Source organism: Furipterus horrens, unplaced genomic scaffold (genome assembly GCF_987537825.1).
Source record: "Furipterus horrens unplaced genomic scaffold, mFurHor1.1.pri manual_scaffold_9, whole genome shotgun sequence".
NCBI classification, from domain to species: Eukaryota; Metazoa; Chordata; class Mammalia; order Chiroptera; family Furipteridae; genus Furipterus; species Furipterus horrens.
Window position 1 is genome coordinate 89,356,111 of NW_028327179.1, and position 17,477 is coordinate 89,373,587.

Here is a 17,477-nt window from a genome sequence, read left to right on the forward strand (position 1 = left end):
CTGAAGGAAATATTTGTTTTGGACTCAACAGTGGCAACATTTGCTTTCTTAGGGAATGTTGTTGCCAAAATAAGCATTTTCATTAGCTAGCAGATGGTTTACTTATCAGGGTTTGATTTTTGTTGTTGTTGTTTGTTCATTTGTTTATACCTACAAGTTTCCCTTCTTTATTTTGGCTGGAACCTTAGTTCTATTTAGAAACAGTTACTAATGTCATTTACCTTTGTGTATCTCACCCCCCCCCCCGCCCCCAACTAAAAAATAAATAAATAAATAAACAAAAAGACCAGTAATTTCCCCTCTAGTGTTTTTCTTCAGTGAAGCAGCTGTTGAGAATGACCAGCTTTGGTGCTTCTCCAAAACATTTTTGCTGGTGTATGTGACAGCACAAAGCTAGATCTTCACCTAGTCAGCCTGTGGAAGGCTGGCAGAAGACAGACGCTTAACGGTGGAATCGTCCTTTCCTCATTTAAACTAAAATGAAATTGAGAAATAGACACTTGGGAAAGAAAAATTACGGGTATTATAGTTTCTAATTACAGAGGTTTCTTTTGTTGTGGACTTACCCCTCATCTCAACATTAAAATTATTTGAAAAACCAGGCAGTTCTCGATTATGTATATTTTAGCTGTTTTTTGACCTATTTTTTGAGTTATGGGAACATTTTTTTGAATTTCTGTTTTCTTAACGGGTAGGTTTCTAATAGCAAACATGCTGTCCTGTTCAATATCATGTGTTAAGACGTTTTGTAAATGTTTGCTTATTTTCATAATCCTAAAGGGAATACTTGTTTTTATTCGAAAACAGGTTTCTGCTTTCTAAATGAGCAGTTTCCAATTGTGTTGACTAGAATACCAATGTTCTGTTAGATAATAATTGGTGTTCTGTGAAAACATTTCCTACTGGTAGTATCTTTCCCCCAAAACAATTTTACAAATACATGTAAGGAAAATTCCAGATACATTAGTTGGCTCATTACCTACTTGTAGTAATCTACTATAAGAAATGGTGTGGCATACCTGAGAATTCTAGGAGGTCATAGTAGAGGTCATTTGGGCCTGAATGGATGATAAATGGTTGGTGAGTAGATATATAGGCAACATTCACCAGTGAACTATTCCGTCTGTTGTCTATTTGACCTTTCTTCTGCTGTCTTGTCCTACAATTTTAATATATATATTTGTGACGTTATTTAGTGTCACAAATAGTCACACCTGTGAACCCAATTTTGATAATTTCTCACAGCCACTAACCTGTGAGACCATTTTGCTGCTGTCTACTTTGGTCCAACTGCATCTCTTGAATTGCTGTTGCTGTCTCATCAGTGTGTTTACTTTAAAAGTGTTCTGTAGTCATTGGATTTGGAAAACAGTGAAAGAATTTATGAAATAACCATTCCTCATACAACTTAAGAAGTCTCTTTAGTTGTATTTTTATTAGTAGTTATACTCACTCCTAAATGTAGATGGACTTCTCTTTTAGTGATGCCTTAATGTTAGTAAGTGCTTGGAAGCCAGACTTCACTCCTCCGCCGCGCCCAGTGCAACAGAAATGACCATCAGTCATGGTTGTTGCGTTGCCTGTTTGCTGCCTCACCAAGTTTTTCTTTATGAGCAAACTTTATGGTACAGGCTACTTAAAGCAAGATAAGATAAAGCTGCAGGTTTCCAAAGTGGTGTTCTAGAGCTTAAATGTTGCATTAATAACTATTTTATTCAAATTTGTTTGAGTACCGCTTAGTAAGGTTAGAGTAAAGCAAGACAGTGACCTTGCCTAACTTCCATTTTATAGCTTTATAAATAGACTTTTAATAAGAGAAGGACAGAAAATAAAGCACTGTACTTTTGTATAGAAGTAAGAGACTATTCTCTATTCTTGTTGTGGTAAGGTTTTCAGATCTTTGAAATTTTAAGACAGCTCTTGACTGTGTATGCATGTTGATTGTATGTACTTGTATTTGGGGTCAATAGAACATATTCAGAAAATTTGTCTTCTAAATAGTTGTAAAAGTTCTATGAAGGAAACAGCACTTTACTGAAAATGCTACGCCCTCTGAAATTTCTTTATCCGTAGAGTAGGTTCTGTTAAAAATAATTTCAGTGAACATTCATTATGTGCCAGGCACTGTGATAAGTGTTTTACCTATATTTTAAAACGTTTTAAGCCCTGGCTGGGTAGCTCAGTTGGTTAGAGATAGCGCCATGGTTGCGGGTTTCATCTCTAGTTGGGACACATATAAGTATCAACCAGTGAGTGCAGAAGTAAGTGGAACAACAAATTTATGTTTCTCTCTCCTTCCCCCCCTCACCCCCCTCTAAAATCAATAAATAAAATTTTAAAATTATTTTCAAACATTTTGATTAGGTGTCTTTGAAAGTTGACACCGTCATATAATTTTGTATTTGGAACCTGAGTTACTTAGGTTAAAAACCTTCATGTAAATTCCTACAAACAAATCAAGTGTGGATGTGCAGTGGGTGATTTTTAAGTTTAAATATCTCAGTTGGATTTAATTACCATAAGGGATAAGGCTCCATGATGGACCAGTGGTTTACCAAATTATTTTTCATTTTCTGGAGCTGGATGTCACTAAAGGTTAATGCACCCTCTTTTCTCTGCTAGAGACTCAAGTTAAAATCCATTTTAGAGCATAAGTGTGAATGAATTTGTTGATGTTTTCCTCCTTGGGGACACTTTGGTCATTTTGTGAGGCTGCCTTTCCATTTGGCATTGCTGGCAGCTCGCGCGAGGCCCCGCGGCCCATGAGCGGGGGCAGCTGCGTGTCAGCACGGAAAGGAACTGCAGACTCCAGAGGGCAGAGCCGGCCCGGGGCCTGTCACTCACTCTTTCACTCCCTGCTTTTTCTTGGTTAACTTAAGGGAACTTAATTTGCTGCTGACATTTGATGATAGCGTATCACGAAACAAGTGAGATGTTTGGGGGTTTGCCTTTGCATTGCCTCCCCCCCTCAGGCCAGTTCGCATCAGGCAGCTCCCAAGCATTCTGCGCTCGCCACCCACGAGCTCCGCCATGACTGCATGTATTGGTATAGATCTCGGATCCGCACTTCCCACCAGTGGGTTTCATGGCTTTCATCGTCTGTTGCTTCCGTGGAAATGCTTTATTTTGTAGGGGCATGTTCATTTGCGTAAGTGCGTTCAATGTTTTTACCCCGAAGTAAGGATTATTAGTATTGCCATTATTTGCACATATTAGGAGTATTTAGAAGTGTAGCCTATGCAGGTAATAGTCACAGCACATTGATCCCTTTGGGGAGCTTGGTGGTGAGCGCCCCCCCCCCCCGCCCCCCAAGTTCAGCTGTGGTCATTTCTTTTCTGTCGTTCTTGTTACTACATTTGCAGTCTTTGTGTTACTCTACCTTCCCCTTTCTTTCTCCCAAGGAATAGTACCTAAAATATTCTCTTTACTTTAAGGTTTTTTCTTTCATTAAAAATACATAAGATCTTTATACATAAAGACATAAATATAACTTTATATGCATGGATAAGTGGGATCATATCATACATGCTATTTTTTTTTGAAACCTATACACTTTGGTTTCAAATGAATCGCTCCAGGTTCGTTGAGTCCCTGTCTTCTTCAGTTGTTGTAGGCATTACTACACCGTTTTTATTCATCCAGTGCATTTTGTCTTGAAATCTCCCAAATTGCACCTTACCCCAGGAGTGTCTCCCTCTGCATAGTTTATCTTCTGTTCGCTGTTGAAATTCCATCTCCTCTATCAAACTGGCTTAGACTGAGGAGCGGTGATGACTCCTACGTCTGCTTGTAGCATTTCTGCAAAAATTGCATTGACCAGAGGGCCTGACTTCATGTAGACACGCAAGTAGGCTAGGGCTCGCCAAGCTCTGATTCATCAGCACCATAAGAATGATGGACGCAATTTATAGTGTGCTTTTGTTTAGTCTTAAAGGCAAGCCTTGGAAGTTGATTTCAACCATTACTATAAGGAATTCTTGTGAGAATGTGAATGATGTAATCATTCAGTTGGGGAGGTCATTTTGCTTGTGTCCATTGCTAGGCAATGTATGTGGGAACACATTGTATGTATGGCTTGGCTGTGGTACTTTAGATGCCTTCCTGTTTATCTTTATCAAGATTGTTTTCTTTAGCGTTCTGTGTCTCAGATGTTAAGTCCTTCAAAGGCAGAACTAGGGCTTATCCACACTATGCCAAAACCCCTCCTCATTCCAGGGCATATGTTCCAAAACCCCTGTGGATGCAAGACACTGTGGATAGTACTGGACCCTGTACATGCTATTGTTTCTGCCTTTAGATACACCTGTTACAAAGCCTAATTTATAAGTTAGGCAATTTCACAGGAAGAAGACAGGTTTTAGCAATCTCAGCACGCAGTTTGTTTTTCTTTCCTTATTAAGTTGAGAATTTTTACCTTTTCACTTCAAGGAGACATTTTATGGCATGTCTTTGGCATATTCAAATTATCAGCATCACTACCCTTGCATTTGGGGTGGCTACCAAGTGACTAACAGGGTAGGTAGTGTGTATAGTGTGTATACTCGGTACGCGGGGATAATTCATGTCCTGGGCCAGTCAGACCTGGATGGTGTGCGATTTCATCACACTACTCAGAATGGCCTGCAGTGTAAGACTCATGAGTTGTTTATTTCTGTAAATTTTCCATTTAATATTTTTGGACCTTGGTTGGACCCAGCAGGTAACTGAAATTGTCAAAAGTGAAACCACGGAGAAGGGGGGGCTGCTGTACTCTAGAGTCGGATGTATGCTTATAAGGTTTTCATAAACTCTCTTTTGACAGTATCTTTTAAAAACAGTCTTTCATATTGCCAGATTCTTTAGTTATTGTACTTAATCGTCCTTTTTCCTCCTCTTCAGGTGTCAGCAGTCGAGTCTTTGGAGGGCCCCCTGCTCCAGGTGGAAGGGCTGAGCGACCTTAGGTTGGAGCTTCATAGCAAAAAGATGAATCTTCACCTGGTTCTCATAGATGAGCTGCACCGGCACCTGTACATCAAGTCCACCAGCCGCGTTGTGCAGCGCAGCAAGGAGAAGGGGAGGATGAGGTTGGTTAAAGAGGCTCTTTGCTGCCGTGTGCCATGGCAATGAGAATTTTAAGGATTATTGTTTACTTCTCAGAATATTGTTGTGGTTTATTTTACTTACCTTTTTAACATACTGTCTTCAAAAATCCTCCATATTCTGAAAGGCTGACACTCAAAGTTGTTCATTCCTTCATTGCACGTTTATTATGGTCCTTATGTAAAGATACATAAGAAACATTGATGATACTTTGGGCCTTTAATATACTGGATCAGAGATACTCTGGTTTATCCCAGAAGGAAGAGAAGAAAACCCTTAAAGTAGATAGTGACGTCAACCTAATTAAGAAATAGAGATGTATGAACTGAAGTTAGATTCTTTGTTACTCGCGTTGTATTCAGCTTTAGACAATCCTTTTTCTGGAGTAGTTCCGGAGAGTCCTGTATTGAAGGGCCCGCGGCAAGAAATTCTTTAGGTTAGTGTAGAGGTGGTCGGGGAATAGACCAGATCTTAACAGAGCTGAGACAGTACAACATCGGGATTATTACCATGTAGCAGAGGGCTGTGCATGTCATATCCTTGCAAGAGTCCTTTAAAATAGCCATGAGGTCTTTTCAGAGGGCAGTTTAGCACTGTCTGCTGCAGTCTACTTGGTCCTACTTTTTCATTAGCTGTGGACAAGAGGAGCACTGGAAGCAGTGCACTCCAGGAATGAAATCTTTAAAGTCCTTTCCTGTTCAAAGATTTCCGACTTTGTGTGCGAAGCTGCAGGTTAGTCAGAGTCACTGCCAGAGAAAGAGGAGCTTCTATCTCTTCTCTGCATGTGGGCACTAGAAGAACTTCTGCCTGACACCCAAGGTGAGCTAAAGGTTGGTTATGTACCTGAGACTTAATTTCAACACTGGACATGAATAGAATAACTGCCAGTACTTTTGCAGAGAGTAGTGGTGGGTGGGGTCCAGGCTTAGGAACTTCCTTCCACAGTGTCTCGTGGAAAAGAGCAGGTCTGAATAGATTTCTCCCCATGTAAGGATTAAAAAAAAAAATACTCTGGGTCCTGTGAAAATAGTCTGTAGCCTAAGAGAAAATGAGCATTACCTTGAGGTCTCAGAAAAGATCATTTAGCTCTGGTCAAGTAGGTCAGTTGGTGAGACTATTGTCCCAATACGCCAAGGTTGCAGGTTCAATCCCCAGTCATGGCAAATACAAGAATCAACCCATGAGTGCATAAATAAGTGAAACAACAAATCAGTGTTTCTCTCTCTTTCTCTCTTTCTCCTTTTTCCTCTCTCTCTAAATAATTAAAACAATATACAGCATTTATTTGAAAAAAATTTGATAAAGCAAAACAGGAAAACTTTAGGAGACTAAAGCTTATGGTTTCTCAAAAGATGGAAGATATAGTAGGTTGAATTATTTTTCAAAATTATCACTCCACTTTAGTGGGAAAAGTGTATTTTCTGCTCTTCAGTTTATGGGCTCTTGCTTTTGCCAGTTGATTAGCACATGGCAGAAAGAAGGGCCTGAAAGGGGCTGGTGCCAGTGAGCATGCCCTCTCGTGCCTCTGCCGCTGCCATGATGGCATTGGTCCCAGGACGAGGCTGAGAGACATGTGGAACTCATCCAAGGCCAGCCGAGCTGCTGAGCCTTGATCAGCCAGCCATCAAAATATGTGCTCATTGTAGAATGTTACTGAAATTTTGTGGTCGTATGCAGGAAACATGTAGCTTCTGTGAAACGTTAATGAGGAATGATAAGAATAGAAATGGGAAAGATACAGAAGGAAATAACTAACACATGATCAAAATATAAGGAAGAGCAAAATAAAGTTAGGAAATAAAGTCTTTGTTTAAAGCATTAGTGAGAAGAATTGAATCAGTGCTATGGAAGGAAAACTTCCTCGTTATTAAGAATGAAGAGACAAGATGACAAAAGCAAGATAATATGTATGAAATATGGAGAATAGATATCAATTCAGCAATTTAGGTATTCTGCAGAATAACACTAAAATTATAGTGTTAGAGGATGCATTGTCTCCCCCTAAAATTTATATGTTGAAGTTCTAACTCTCGGTACCAGAAACTGTGATTAAATTTGGAGGTCGGATCTTTCAAGAAGTAAGTAAGTTAAAGTGATGTCATGAGGGTGGGCGCTAATCGAATACATCTTATGGCCGTGTAAGAAGAAATTTGGACACAGACTTGCACAGAGGGAAGACCATGTGAAGACACAGTGATAAGATGACCTTGTATAAGCCAAGCAGAGAGGCATCAGAACAAACCAGCCCTGCCAGTGTCTTGAGCTTGGATTTAGCCTCCAGAACTGTGAAAAATAAATTTCTGTTTGTTAAGCCACCCAGTCTGAGATATTTTGTTATGGCAGCTCCAGCAAATAAATAGAGAAACAGAAGCAACACCTATAGTGTAAATAAAGAAACCTACTTAAACAGGAAAAAGAGAAAAGAGCTTGATCTGCAAATCAACAGATTTCAAGGTAAAATGAATGAAAAAAAGTTACTCTTAGATATGATTTTGAAATATTTATGAAGTTCAAAAACAAATTTTGTAAGCAACAGGAAGAAAATTTATGTTATCTGTGGTGACAGTGATAGTTATTTACTTATCCAATTTTTATTCTCCCCTTCTTCGTTTTTAACAACAAATTTACTTTGTTCCTGGTGGCCATATGCCCAGCTACAAGGCTACATTTTCTAGCTTCCTATGTAGCTAATGGTAATTAGTGAGACTTCTGCTTGCAAGTGGCTGAATCGGGGCTCATAGGAAAATTCTTTAAAGGTGCCAACTAAATTGGTATACTTTTTTACCCTTCACTTGCCGCCTTTTACTTCCCATGTAGGACGTGGATTGGTGCCATCAGTCCATCTTAGACATGAGGAGACCTTCAGGATGGAAGCCACGTTTTGATCTCTTTAATGACACAGATCCTCTGTTAATAGCCCCGAACAGGTTTCATCTTCTGTGTGACAGGAAGAAAAATCTTTGTTTTACTCAGGCCATTACTATATGGGTCTTCTGTCTTATGCAGTTAGCCTAGTCCTGACCGACAGAAAGGAGTGAAAATCAGGGTCTGCTGACCAAGAAATGCCAGAATATAGCAGAGAGAGCGAAGCCCACAAGTGTTGAATGCGGAAGAGTTGGGACCAAAGATTTCTATACCCAGCTAAGATACATTAATATCCATGGGTGGCAGAGAGACATTCTCAGATACAAATTAACCAAAAATAAATCACTTATTTTCTGAGAAGGGTACTCAGTGATGAACTCAGAGATATAAATCACATTCAGCAGCTTGAGAATAGATAAGGTGTAGGTAGTGTTTAACTACTGCAAGGCCTGCATGCCAGTAAATATGTAAACTTTTAAATAATTGACTAATCTGTTTTTACAAGGTCAAGAATATTAGCTGAAAATAACTTTTGAAAATATCTAATAGCAGTCTAGTTTCATTCTTTTGCATGCATGTGGCTTTCCAGTTTTTCCAGCACCATTTATTGAAGAGGCTTTCTTTTCTCAGTTGTATGATTTTTGGCTCCTTTGTTGAAAATTATTTGGCCATATACATACTGTTTTATTTCTGGCTGTCAGTTCTGTTCTATTGGTCTGTGTGTCTGTTCTTCTGCCAATACCATGCTGTTTTGATAATTGTTGCTCTGTAGTATAATTTGAAGTCAGGTAGTGTGATACCTCTGGCTTCTTTTCCTCAGGATTACTTAGGCTATTGTCTTTTGTGGTTTTATACAAATCTGATGATTATTTTGTTCTATGTCTTTAAAAAATGCAGTACTAATTATCACTGGAATGGCAGTCATATTACAATATATAAATATTTCAAATTGACATGTTGTACACATTAAAGTTTCACAATGTTATATGTCAAATGTATTTCAGTAAAAATAAATACATGATAAAAAGGAAAAGAAGGTATATGTGGTCAGAGAATAATATGTAATAAACAGGATTTATTGTGTATCTCAGCATTGTTAGTAGAGACAGGGAAGTTTGGATCGGCAGGAGGTAGAAAGGAATGCTGGATTCTTGCTTAAGTTGAGTCGGAAGTTTTTTATTTTGGATTTTAATACTTGGAGAAAATATGTTTAATTTATTTAAATTTGTGTATATTAACCTAGATATGTGTATTTAAAGATTTCTATATTGAAAAATCACTAGAGAAAACAGCAAATAAAACATATTGTCTACTGCAAAGGATGATGAATTAGCCAGTGCTCTTGACTGCCAATAGTAGAAATCAGTCCTGGAAAGTAAAACAAGGAAAGGAATTTAGTGGGAAGTTATCAGGTAGGTCACAAAGTCTACGAGCAGGAGGTCTGTATGATCAGCTCTAAAACCCAGGAGGGACCAAGGGCGATGAAGCAGCTGAACACACATCACAGACACGTCATGGAAAGGGTCTGTCTGGTTGGGCTGCTGCCCTGCTGGCCCCATGCCTGCAGTTGCTGGATGTTTGACTCTTGGGTAAATGTTTTCTAAATGTCCCTCCATCTTTTCTTTCTGTCCTCAAGGTTCAGAGTCCTGGCCGGAGGCATTCAGTTAGTTGAGCCTGGCACATGTGTAGCCTCCTTCAGCTTTTACAATATTAAGTAGTGTCCTCTTTCTTTTTTGCTTTGACCTGGCCAGTGGAGAGTCTCTCCAAATGCAGACTGTTTTGATAGTTGGTATCCAAAAACAAACACAGAAACACCCAACAGGTTTCCACTGCCGGAGAAAAGAATTCACGTGAAAGCACATACATAGAGTGAACAGAAATTTTCGAAGTAGAAAAGCATTGAAATTACACATATTTAAACCTGTATCCTTTATATATAGATATAAATGTATGTGTTTAGAAAATTCCTGAAAGGATAATGCTGAATCACTGAAAAAGGAATTACCTATGGGAAATAAAAATGGGGAGCGGGGGTTGGGCAAGGACTTACAGCATGCCCTCTGCCTTGTGAATATGCTCGTCACGAGCATGTATGCATATTATTATTACTTTAATAATAATACAGTTATTGATGATGCTTTTGAAGATCATTTTTAATGAAATGGCAAAATGTTTACTGTTGAAGGGAAAAACTAGGATTTAAAATTATATACAGGATCATCCAAAGAATGTTGAAAAAAGATAATGGATAGTGTGTGTGTGTGTGTGTGTGTGTGTGTGTGTGTGCGTAGGGGGCAGGAATGACTGGACAGTCAGAGGCTTTATTCTACTCAGTGTTTTGGAAGGACCTTATGCCAAAATTATATTAGTAAATTAATTTTTTTGTATTTTTAAGAAAGACCCTAATCCCAAATTGGAATTATCCCCTCCACTAGGTGAGTTCCAGGAACCAATCTGTATCAATGTACCAGGTGGTGTTGTTGTGAGAGGCTGTGCTTGGCTTTAGTGGGTTTCTTTTGAAGTCTCTTTCAGTGCGTTTGCCTATTTTATGATGGGTGGTTTACGAGCGCACCTGCCCACAACACGCTGAGCGTTCAGTGGTTTTGGAGCCCTAGTGCCTCACCCTCCCTATTCACCCGATCTCCCTCTGAGCAACTTTTTTGTTTTCCTCTCATGAAAAAAGCCCTCAAAGGGAAACATGTTGCTGATGTAGAAGAGGTGAAACAAAAAAATGGCAGAAGCACTAAAAGCATCAAAGTCGATGAGTTCAAAAACTTATCTGAACAGTGGAAAAAATGTCTTGATAGGTGTATTGCATCAAATGGAGAGTACTTTGAAGGTGACTGAAGTTTAAACATGTAACAACAAATCCACAATTTTATAAATGAATTCCAGGTTGTTTTTTTTTTTTTTTTTTTGGATCCCACCTCATATAAGCAGGTAAAATCAATAAAAAGTTATTTTAAAAATAGTTACTCCTTTATTTATTGCATGCATCCTCGGTTACTACTCAGTTAACCTCGCTTTCTCGGACACTGTAGCTGGAGGAGGAGAAGATCTCAGACTCATGGGTTTTGGTGCCCATGTTTGCCTCTGGGTGTGTGAAGAGCCACCTTGCCCATTGTATTAACATGCTAACTGGTTTGTCTTTTAAATTTTCATATGTTGGTTTTCTTTCTGTTATCTTTCAAGTTTTTTTCCCTCTCTGTTTTTTCCTCTTTGCTTAGATTTTAGCTTCACTTTATTTTGTATTTCATGTCTTCAACTCATGGTCTGTCATTTGAGGTCATATTTGTTTTGACTTTTATCCTCTCAATCATTCATTATTTTTTCTGTATGTTCCCAGCAGGTCATAGAACTATAGAAAATTGCCATCCCAGCCATTCCTGTTTCATTGTTCAGTTAAATTTTCTTACTAAGGGCATATTATCCTTGGCAGATATTTCTCAGCTCAGTTTGATGTGACAAACTTTTACGAGCACTGGCTCTTTGACAGGTACGATGCCAGCTGTTGGGGTTATAGAGGTGAATATATTAGTTAGTAGATTTACAACTTCAAGTTCAACTCACCTCTGTTAAGTTTTAGTTTGACAATAAAATCCACCAAATGTACTGTTGACGTAAATTTTGGACAAAGTTGGACCTATTTATTACTGTGGAAGGAATGGAAATAAGTTCTCATTAAAAAGCAAATATTTAATAAGCTGTTAGTACTTCTGATCCTTCTTTTAAGAAAACCCAAACAAACCCCAACTTTTCTTGGCTTGAAATCTTGAAATCTCGAAAGCAAACACATTGAGAAGGGGCTCCTTACTAATTAGATGGATGGTTAACAGCCAGAAAGTTCTTGGGATTGTGGTGGAAGGGGTTGTTTTCTTGGAATAGTTTAATTTGTTTGATAGTTTTCCTGTGTGCCACCCTGCGGTTATTTAATAGCAGATCACATTTCATCACAACATACAATTAGTAATTTGGGGGGGGGGTTGGTCTTATGCTCATCAGTTGTCTTGAAAAACTCAGCTGTGAATGGTTCTGAATGGATTTAAAAGAATTTGTAATCAAATGTATTTCAAAAGAAAAATAACTCCTATCAGTGTTTTTCAAAACAAGGCAGTTCAGATCATTCATATTAACAACTTGAAAAGAACAATCCAATTTTGATTTTATTTTTTGTTTGCAAAAATACTTCCTCTGAGAGATTCACAACCGTTTGAAGTCACCGATTAATTAATTAATACTTTCTAAACTTTATCTCCGGTATATGATGAGAATGGGCTGTTTTCTATTGTCTGAAGTGGAAGTGAGGTATTTAAGTGTGATAGTCCGTAATGGCACCTGCCTTTCTGTTGAGCTTCTTGTCTGTAGTAACTAAGAGTTCTCTTGAACTCTTGAGATTAAGTCCTTCCATAAAAGAATAAGAGAAAAACTAAAAGTCGTTTGCAGAGTGACTTGCCTTTGGGTTAGTGTTCACAGAGGAGAAAATTGAAGCCCAAGGGAAAATTTTAGAAAGAGAGATGAGTCTATGAAAATAGTTTTGCGGTAAATTGACTTTCTGAAAGTTTATTGATGGAGTCTGAGGGTCCTTCTGGCTCTGATATTAGAGTCAGCAGGTTATTTTTTTTAAGTTAAAATGGGAAGCCATTCATCACCCTATATATTTAACTAAACTATATTTTAAGCTAAAAACTGAGAAAGTAATGATAGGCTTTGATGTAAAGTGAACCATGTGCACATCTGTGTTTACAGAAGTGTGTATTATACTCACATATATATACATAACCACTGTGCACACACATTTGTACTAACTTGCCTCTTCATTTATAGGCTTGGCAGGCCGTATCCCAGCTGTATAAACGTCCCTGCTGATTGATACTGTCATTTAACAGTGCTTTAAAAATGTTCTCCACTTTTGTTATGGAAATATTTATAAAACGTGTTATATATTTTTCTTATTTAAAATGGAAATGAACTTCTTCACTTACTAGCAGCACCATTAAACATGCTCCTTGGGTATGTGTATCAGGGGCGAGGGAGGTGTATGGAGCTGGTTTTCCAATTGCAAATGAGATGCAGTTAAAAAGGATGAGGTAGCTGAAAGAAAAATGAGAGGGCAATAGTAGTCAATGTTTGAAAGACAAATGGATGAGTGTATGATCTAATGGATTTATCTATTGATCTGATAGGCAAACTGCTGTGATACACTAGTGGATGTGAAAGCGCTGCTGGGTTTTCTTAAGACATTTTAGGCGAGTAGGAAGTTACAACTTTATTTTGGAGGAAAAGTGTTATTGGAACTATATTGGTTCAATTCTTGGTAAATGCTGTTTGTGCTACTTCTATATGTTATATTTCACTTGAGGTTTCACATTAGTCTCCAAGTGATGCCAGCAATTGGAAATGTGCTAAGTTTGGTTTAGCTCCTACCTTAGTCATAGTCGGATCCTCCGCAGGGGGCACAGTGCCAAGCACCTAACAGATGCTTAAGACTGTTTGAGTAATGATTCCCCTTTCTGTGTATTAAGTGAAAAAGGAGAAGGTAATGACTGTCATAGTGATCCTTATGGCCTAGGACAATGGATCACACATTACTAGCGCTTGATAAAAATATCTTAAATGATAATTTTGCCCTTTAATGGAAAGTTTGTTTTTCAGAGTTTTCTGAAAGACTATGCTTATTTTTAAATTAGCTTAAAAATACACACTTACTGCCCTGGCTGGTGTGGCTCAGTGCATTCAGTGCCGACCTACAAACCAAAGGGTCACCTGTTCGATTCCTAATCAGGGCACATGCCTGGGTTGCAGGCCATGTCCCCAGTCCGCGGCCTGTGAGAAGCAGCTGCACTTTGATGTTTGTCTCCCTCTCTTTCTCCCTCACTTCCCTTCTCTCTAAAAATAAAATGCTAAAAAAAATTGCACACTTACCTAGTACTCTGGTTCCAAAAGTAGTGTAGGAGGGAGATGGGGATACGTATATCACTATGGAGAGGGGTCAGATGTTCAGAGTCGCAGACATCCTTTCATTCCACTTGGAGAAAGTCTTCCTGTGGGTGTGGTTTCATCCCTGTTCCCCTCTGCCTTCAGGATACTCTGTGAATTGTTTCTACGGGTACCAACTGCTACACATGGTGTGTATTGGGACTGGAAAGGGTAGATGAGAACTACTTTTGGCTTTGACCTCTCTACTCTTGAGACTCAGAGAAGCTTTTCTGTGGTAGATGCAGTACGATTAGATGATTCACTTTCTGGAAGGTAGGTCACAGGTGCTGTTTGCCTTGGCCGTGCCTATATTCTTGCACTTAACGGATGCCTATAAATGGAAATTAACTTGAATATTTAATTGTTTTTTAATAGTCTTTGTGTCATTTGAAATTAATGTGTTTATTTTGGAGATTATGAAGTTAATCATTAAGAGGAGGGGGCTAGCCTTTATGGAAAACGTGATAAATATTGAATTAACTCCAATTGCTTAAATCATCTTTCATTGTAGTGACTCTCAACTTGATGAAATACACGAACCTTTTTAAAAGAAACCTGAATGTGGTTAACTTCCAGAATATGTCGAAAAACTTTAGTTTGAAAAATGCAAATTAAACCAGGCTTAGCTAGTTAATCCTTCATTTGGTTATCACGATATGGGGTCATTGGCTCTTTCTTTGCTGATAAATTAATTTTGATACGGACACAAAGCAGAGTACTGAACTTGCACAGTGTAACTTGGTTCTAAGGTGGCATCCAGATGATCCGGAGTGCTCACATCCTTTTTTTTTTTTAAACGTTGCATCGGAAACTTGGCAGGTGTGAAATACTTAAGACCCTTAGAATAGATCGTTGTACCCCTGCCTGTGACAGTCACTACTTCACTGGAAATATACTTGGGAGATATTTGAAGTCACAGTGTAAAGAGGGTTTGTAACAGAAACACAGTAAGAAGGGACGAGCATACAGTGGGACCCAAGTTGTTCTGGGGGAAAGTGTAAATAACTATTGCTCCTTTTCCCCTCAGTGCCCTTGTGAAAGATGCTCCTCCTGTTCCTCTGATTGACGTTACCAACCTTCCTACTCCTCGAAAGTTTCTTGACACCTCTCAGTATTCGACTCCTGGAAGCTCAAGTGGTAAGTATTTCATTCTCCTGCCACTAAACAACTTCTTGGTAAACTGCAGCTTCTAGGCAAAGACCCGGGGCTGCCTGTGAGGAGCCCTTTGCCTCCCTTAGAGGGGATAAGGTTTAACCTCTTGACTGGGCCTGTTGGTGTTCATTGCGGTTGGAAACTGGCAGCTGAGTCTGCCCTGCCTGCAGAAGCAGCTGTAGACACATTTTATTTGACCAGTATCGTTTGTTTTCCTGAAGTTGAGTTTGAATAATTTTTGATGGGTGTGTATTTTCCTTTCTGCTATAACCTCTATTGCTCTATTAGCTTTTTCTAAAAATTGTTTTTTTTTGGGGGGGGGGTAGGGGAAAGAGAGAGAAACATCAGTTTGTTGTTCCACTTACTAATGCATTCATTGGTAGATTCTTGTACGCGCTCTGACTGGAGACCACACCCGCAACCTTGGCATATGGGGAGGACACTAACCAACTGAGATCCCCAGCCAGGGCCGTGCCTGTTAGCTTAGCCTTAGCTGCTTCGTGTATTACACTCTGAAGCCCTTTGAGTGTGTGACCCCTGTTCTGTATCCTGACTTCTGTATCTTCCAGTGGCCTCTTCACTCCCTATGTGCCTGATGCACCTGCGCGCGCGCACTAACACACACACACACACACACACACACACACGCACGCACACACTATGCAGTTTGCAGACATATCCTCAAACTAATCACATTTCTTCTTGGACTGCCTAATATTCTGTTGGATAAGATAAAGGAGAGCCATTTTGGCTTATATTTAAAGTTGGGGAGGGAGAGTGTACTTTGAACTTGGATGCAAGGGTTGAGGGGAATTGAGGTGTGGCTGAGACCTAAGCATCAGAGAACTCAGCTCGGCTGGGCGCGCAGAGCTCTGGGCCTCTGCAGGGAGCGGCTCTGCCTGTCATTGCCGCTTTGAGTGGGAAGAAGGGGACTGGGTAACTTGTGGGGTGCTCTGTGGGTGTCTGTCTTTGACACCTTCCTCCATGCCTTTTAAACAAATATAATGTCCATTATCATTGGCTTTTCAGGTAAAAATTAGCTTTTATAGTTCTAAATTGGCCCTGTAGTCCTATAGAGCTTGAAATAATGAAAGGGTAGAAAAGGTAGAAAAATTATTTGGAATCAATCAATACATTCTGTATGACTAATTAAAAGTGCTTCTTTGGTGGGTGTAGCTTAACAATGTATTGTTTTTGCAGGGGCATATTTAATTATCTTTTAAAACATCATTTAATTAAATTTAGAGTTATTTAGATTTGGATTCTTGAAGTTTATTGCTTTTAGTCTAGGAATTATTTTATAAGATTTTTCTAGTAGCCTACTTAGTTACTGATTTTTTAAAAAGACCTCAAACACTGACTTTTATTTTGATACTTGACAAAGATTTTTACTCAGTTTCTGTTAAAAGATTTTGTTTTCCTTATTTTTCTGATATTGTGTTGCTATTCTTTGAGTTTTGACACTCCCTTGGGCTGTTGCAATGTGTAGAATTATGAAACAAAATATACCTATACATGTGATTTGTATTTGCCTCTAATTTTTGTGGAAATTACCAATTGTTGTGTCTTTGAGCTTTTGTGGTGTGAATCATCCTTTCTGAGCAAGGTTATGTCAGTTTATGTAAATGTTGCCCAGTCAATAGCCAAGTGAAGTAAAAATTTAATTGCTTATGAAGAAATGATAAGGCAGGCATTTTGCAACTGAAAAGGGCTGTATAAATACCAAATAAGCTGAAAATGCCAATTATGGAAAATTTCAGTACAAACTTAATTTTGCAACATCCATTATTTTTAATAAGACAAACTCTTACTTTCTGATGGGCACTTTTCCTGTCAGGCCCTGTTGTTAGCGTTATTCACTTAGTGGAGTTCATGCTGACACTTGGACTTGGGCTTTCTCTTCCTTAATTATTGGGAATGACTTTTGAAGAATTGTGCACCATAGTTCAGTGTAGCCGGGACCGTTACCCGGAATGCTTGTAGATGTGTTTATGATAAACCTTGACTGTTTTGAAGACTGTTGATCTTGTGATTTTTTTTGTGGGTGATTGAAAAAGAAGTTAAATTATCATTGATTAAAATCAATAATAGTGGTAGTTAAGATGTGTTTAGTGCATCTGTTTCCTTAGAGAAGGAAAACTCTGACTCCAAAAAACCTCCGCTGCCTTGCGGCATACCTCTTCAGGGGAAAGGCTAAGGGAGTAAACCCCGACAGAAAATCCGGAGCCGGAGTCCCTAAGGCGGTTTGACGTTGTAGTCAACACCGGCAACTCCTGCGGCGCACCTGAAGCCAAGCTGTATTGACTCCGTCTTTCCCTTGGACCCTTCAGCTGCGAAGAGAGGGGGGGTCTGCTGCATGGGCAACAGCAGACCCTCCATATCACCCTGCCCAGGCTCTGTAGCTT

At 39.1% G+C, this 17,477-nt stretch overlaps 1 protein-coding gene across 1 annotated transcript in view; it reads left to right on the forward strand.

Moving 5' to 3' along the window:
• The window catches only part of EXOC4 (exocyst complex component 4), a 689,199-nt gene that overhangs the window by 45,602 nt on the left and 626,120 nt on the right, over positions 1-17,477 (forward strand). Inside the window, exons 4-5 of the mRNA XM_090287528.1 lie at positions 4,879-5,063; positions 14,948-15,057. Coding sequence (XP_090143654.1) covers positions 4,879-5,063; positions 14,948-15,057 — 295 coding nt within the window. The remainder of the gene's footprint in view (positions 1-4,878; positions 5,064-14,947; positions 15,058-17,477) is intronic.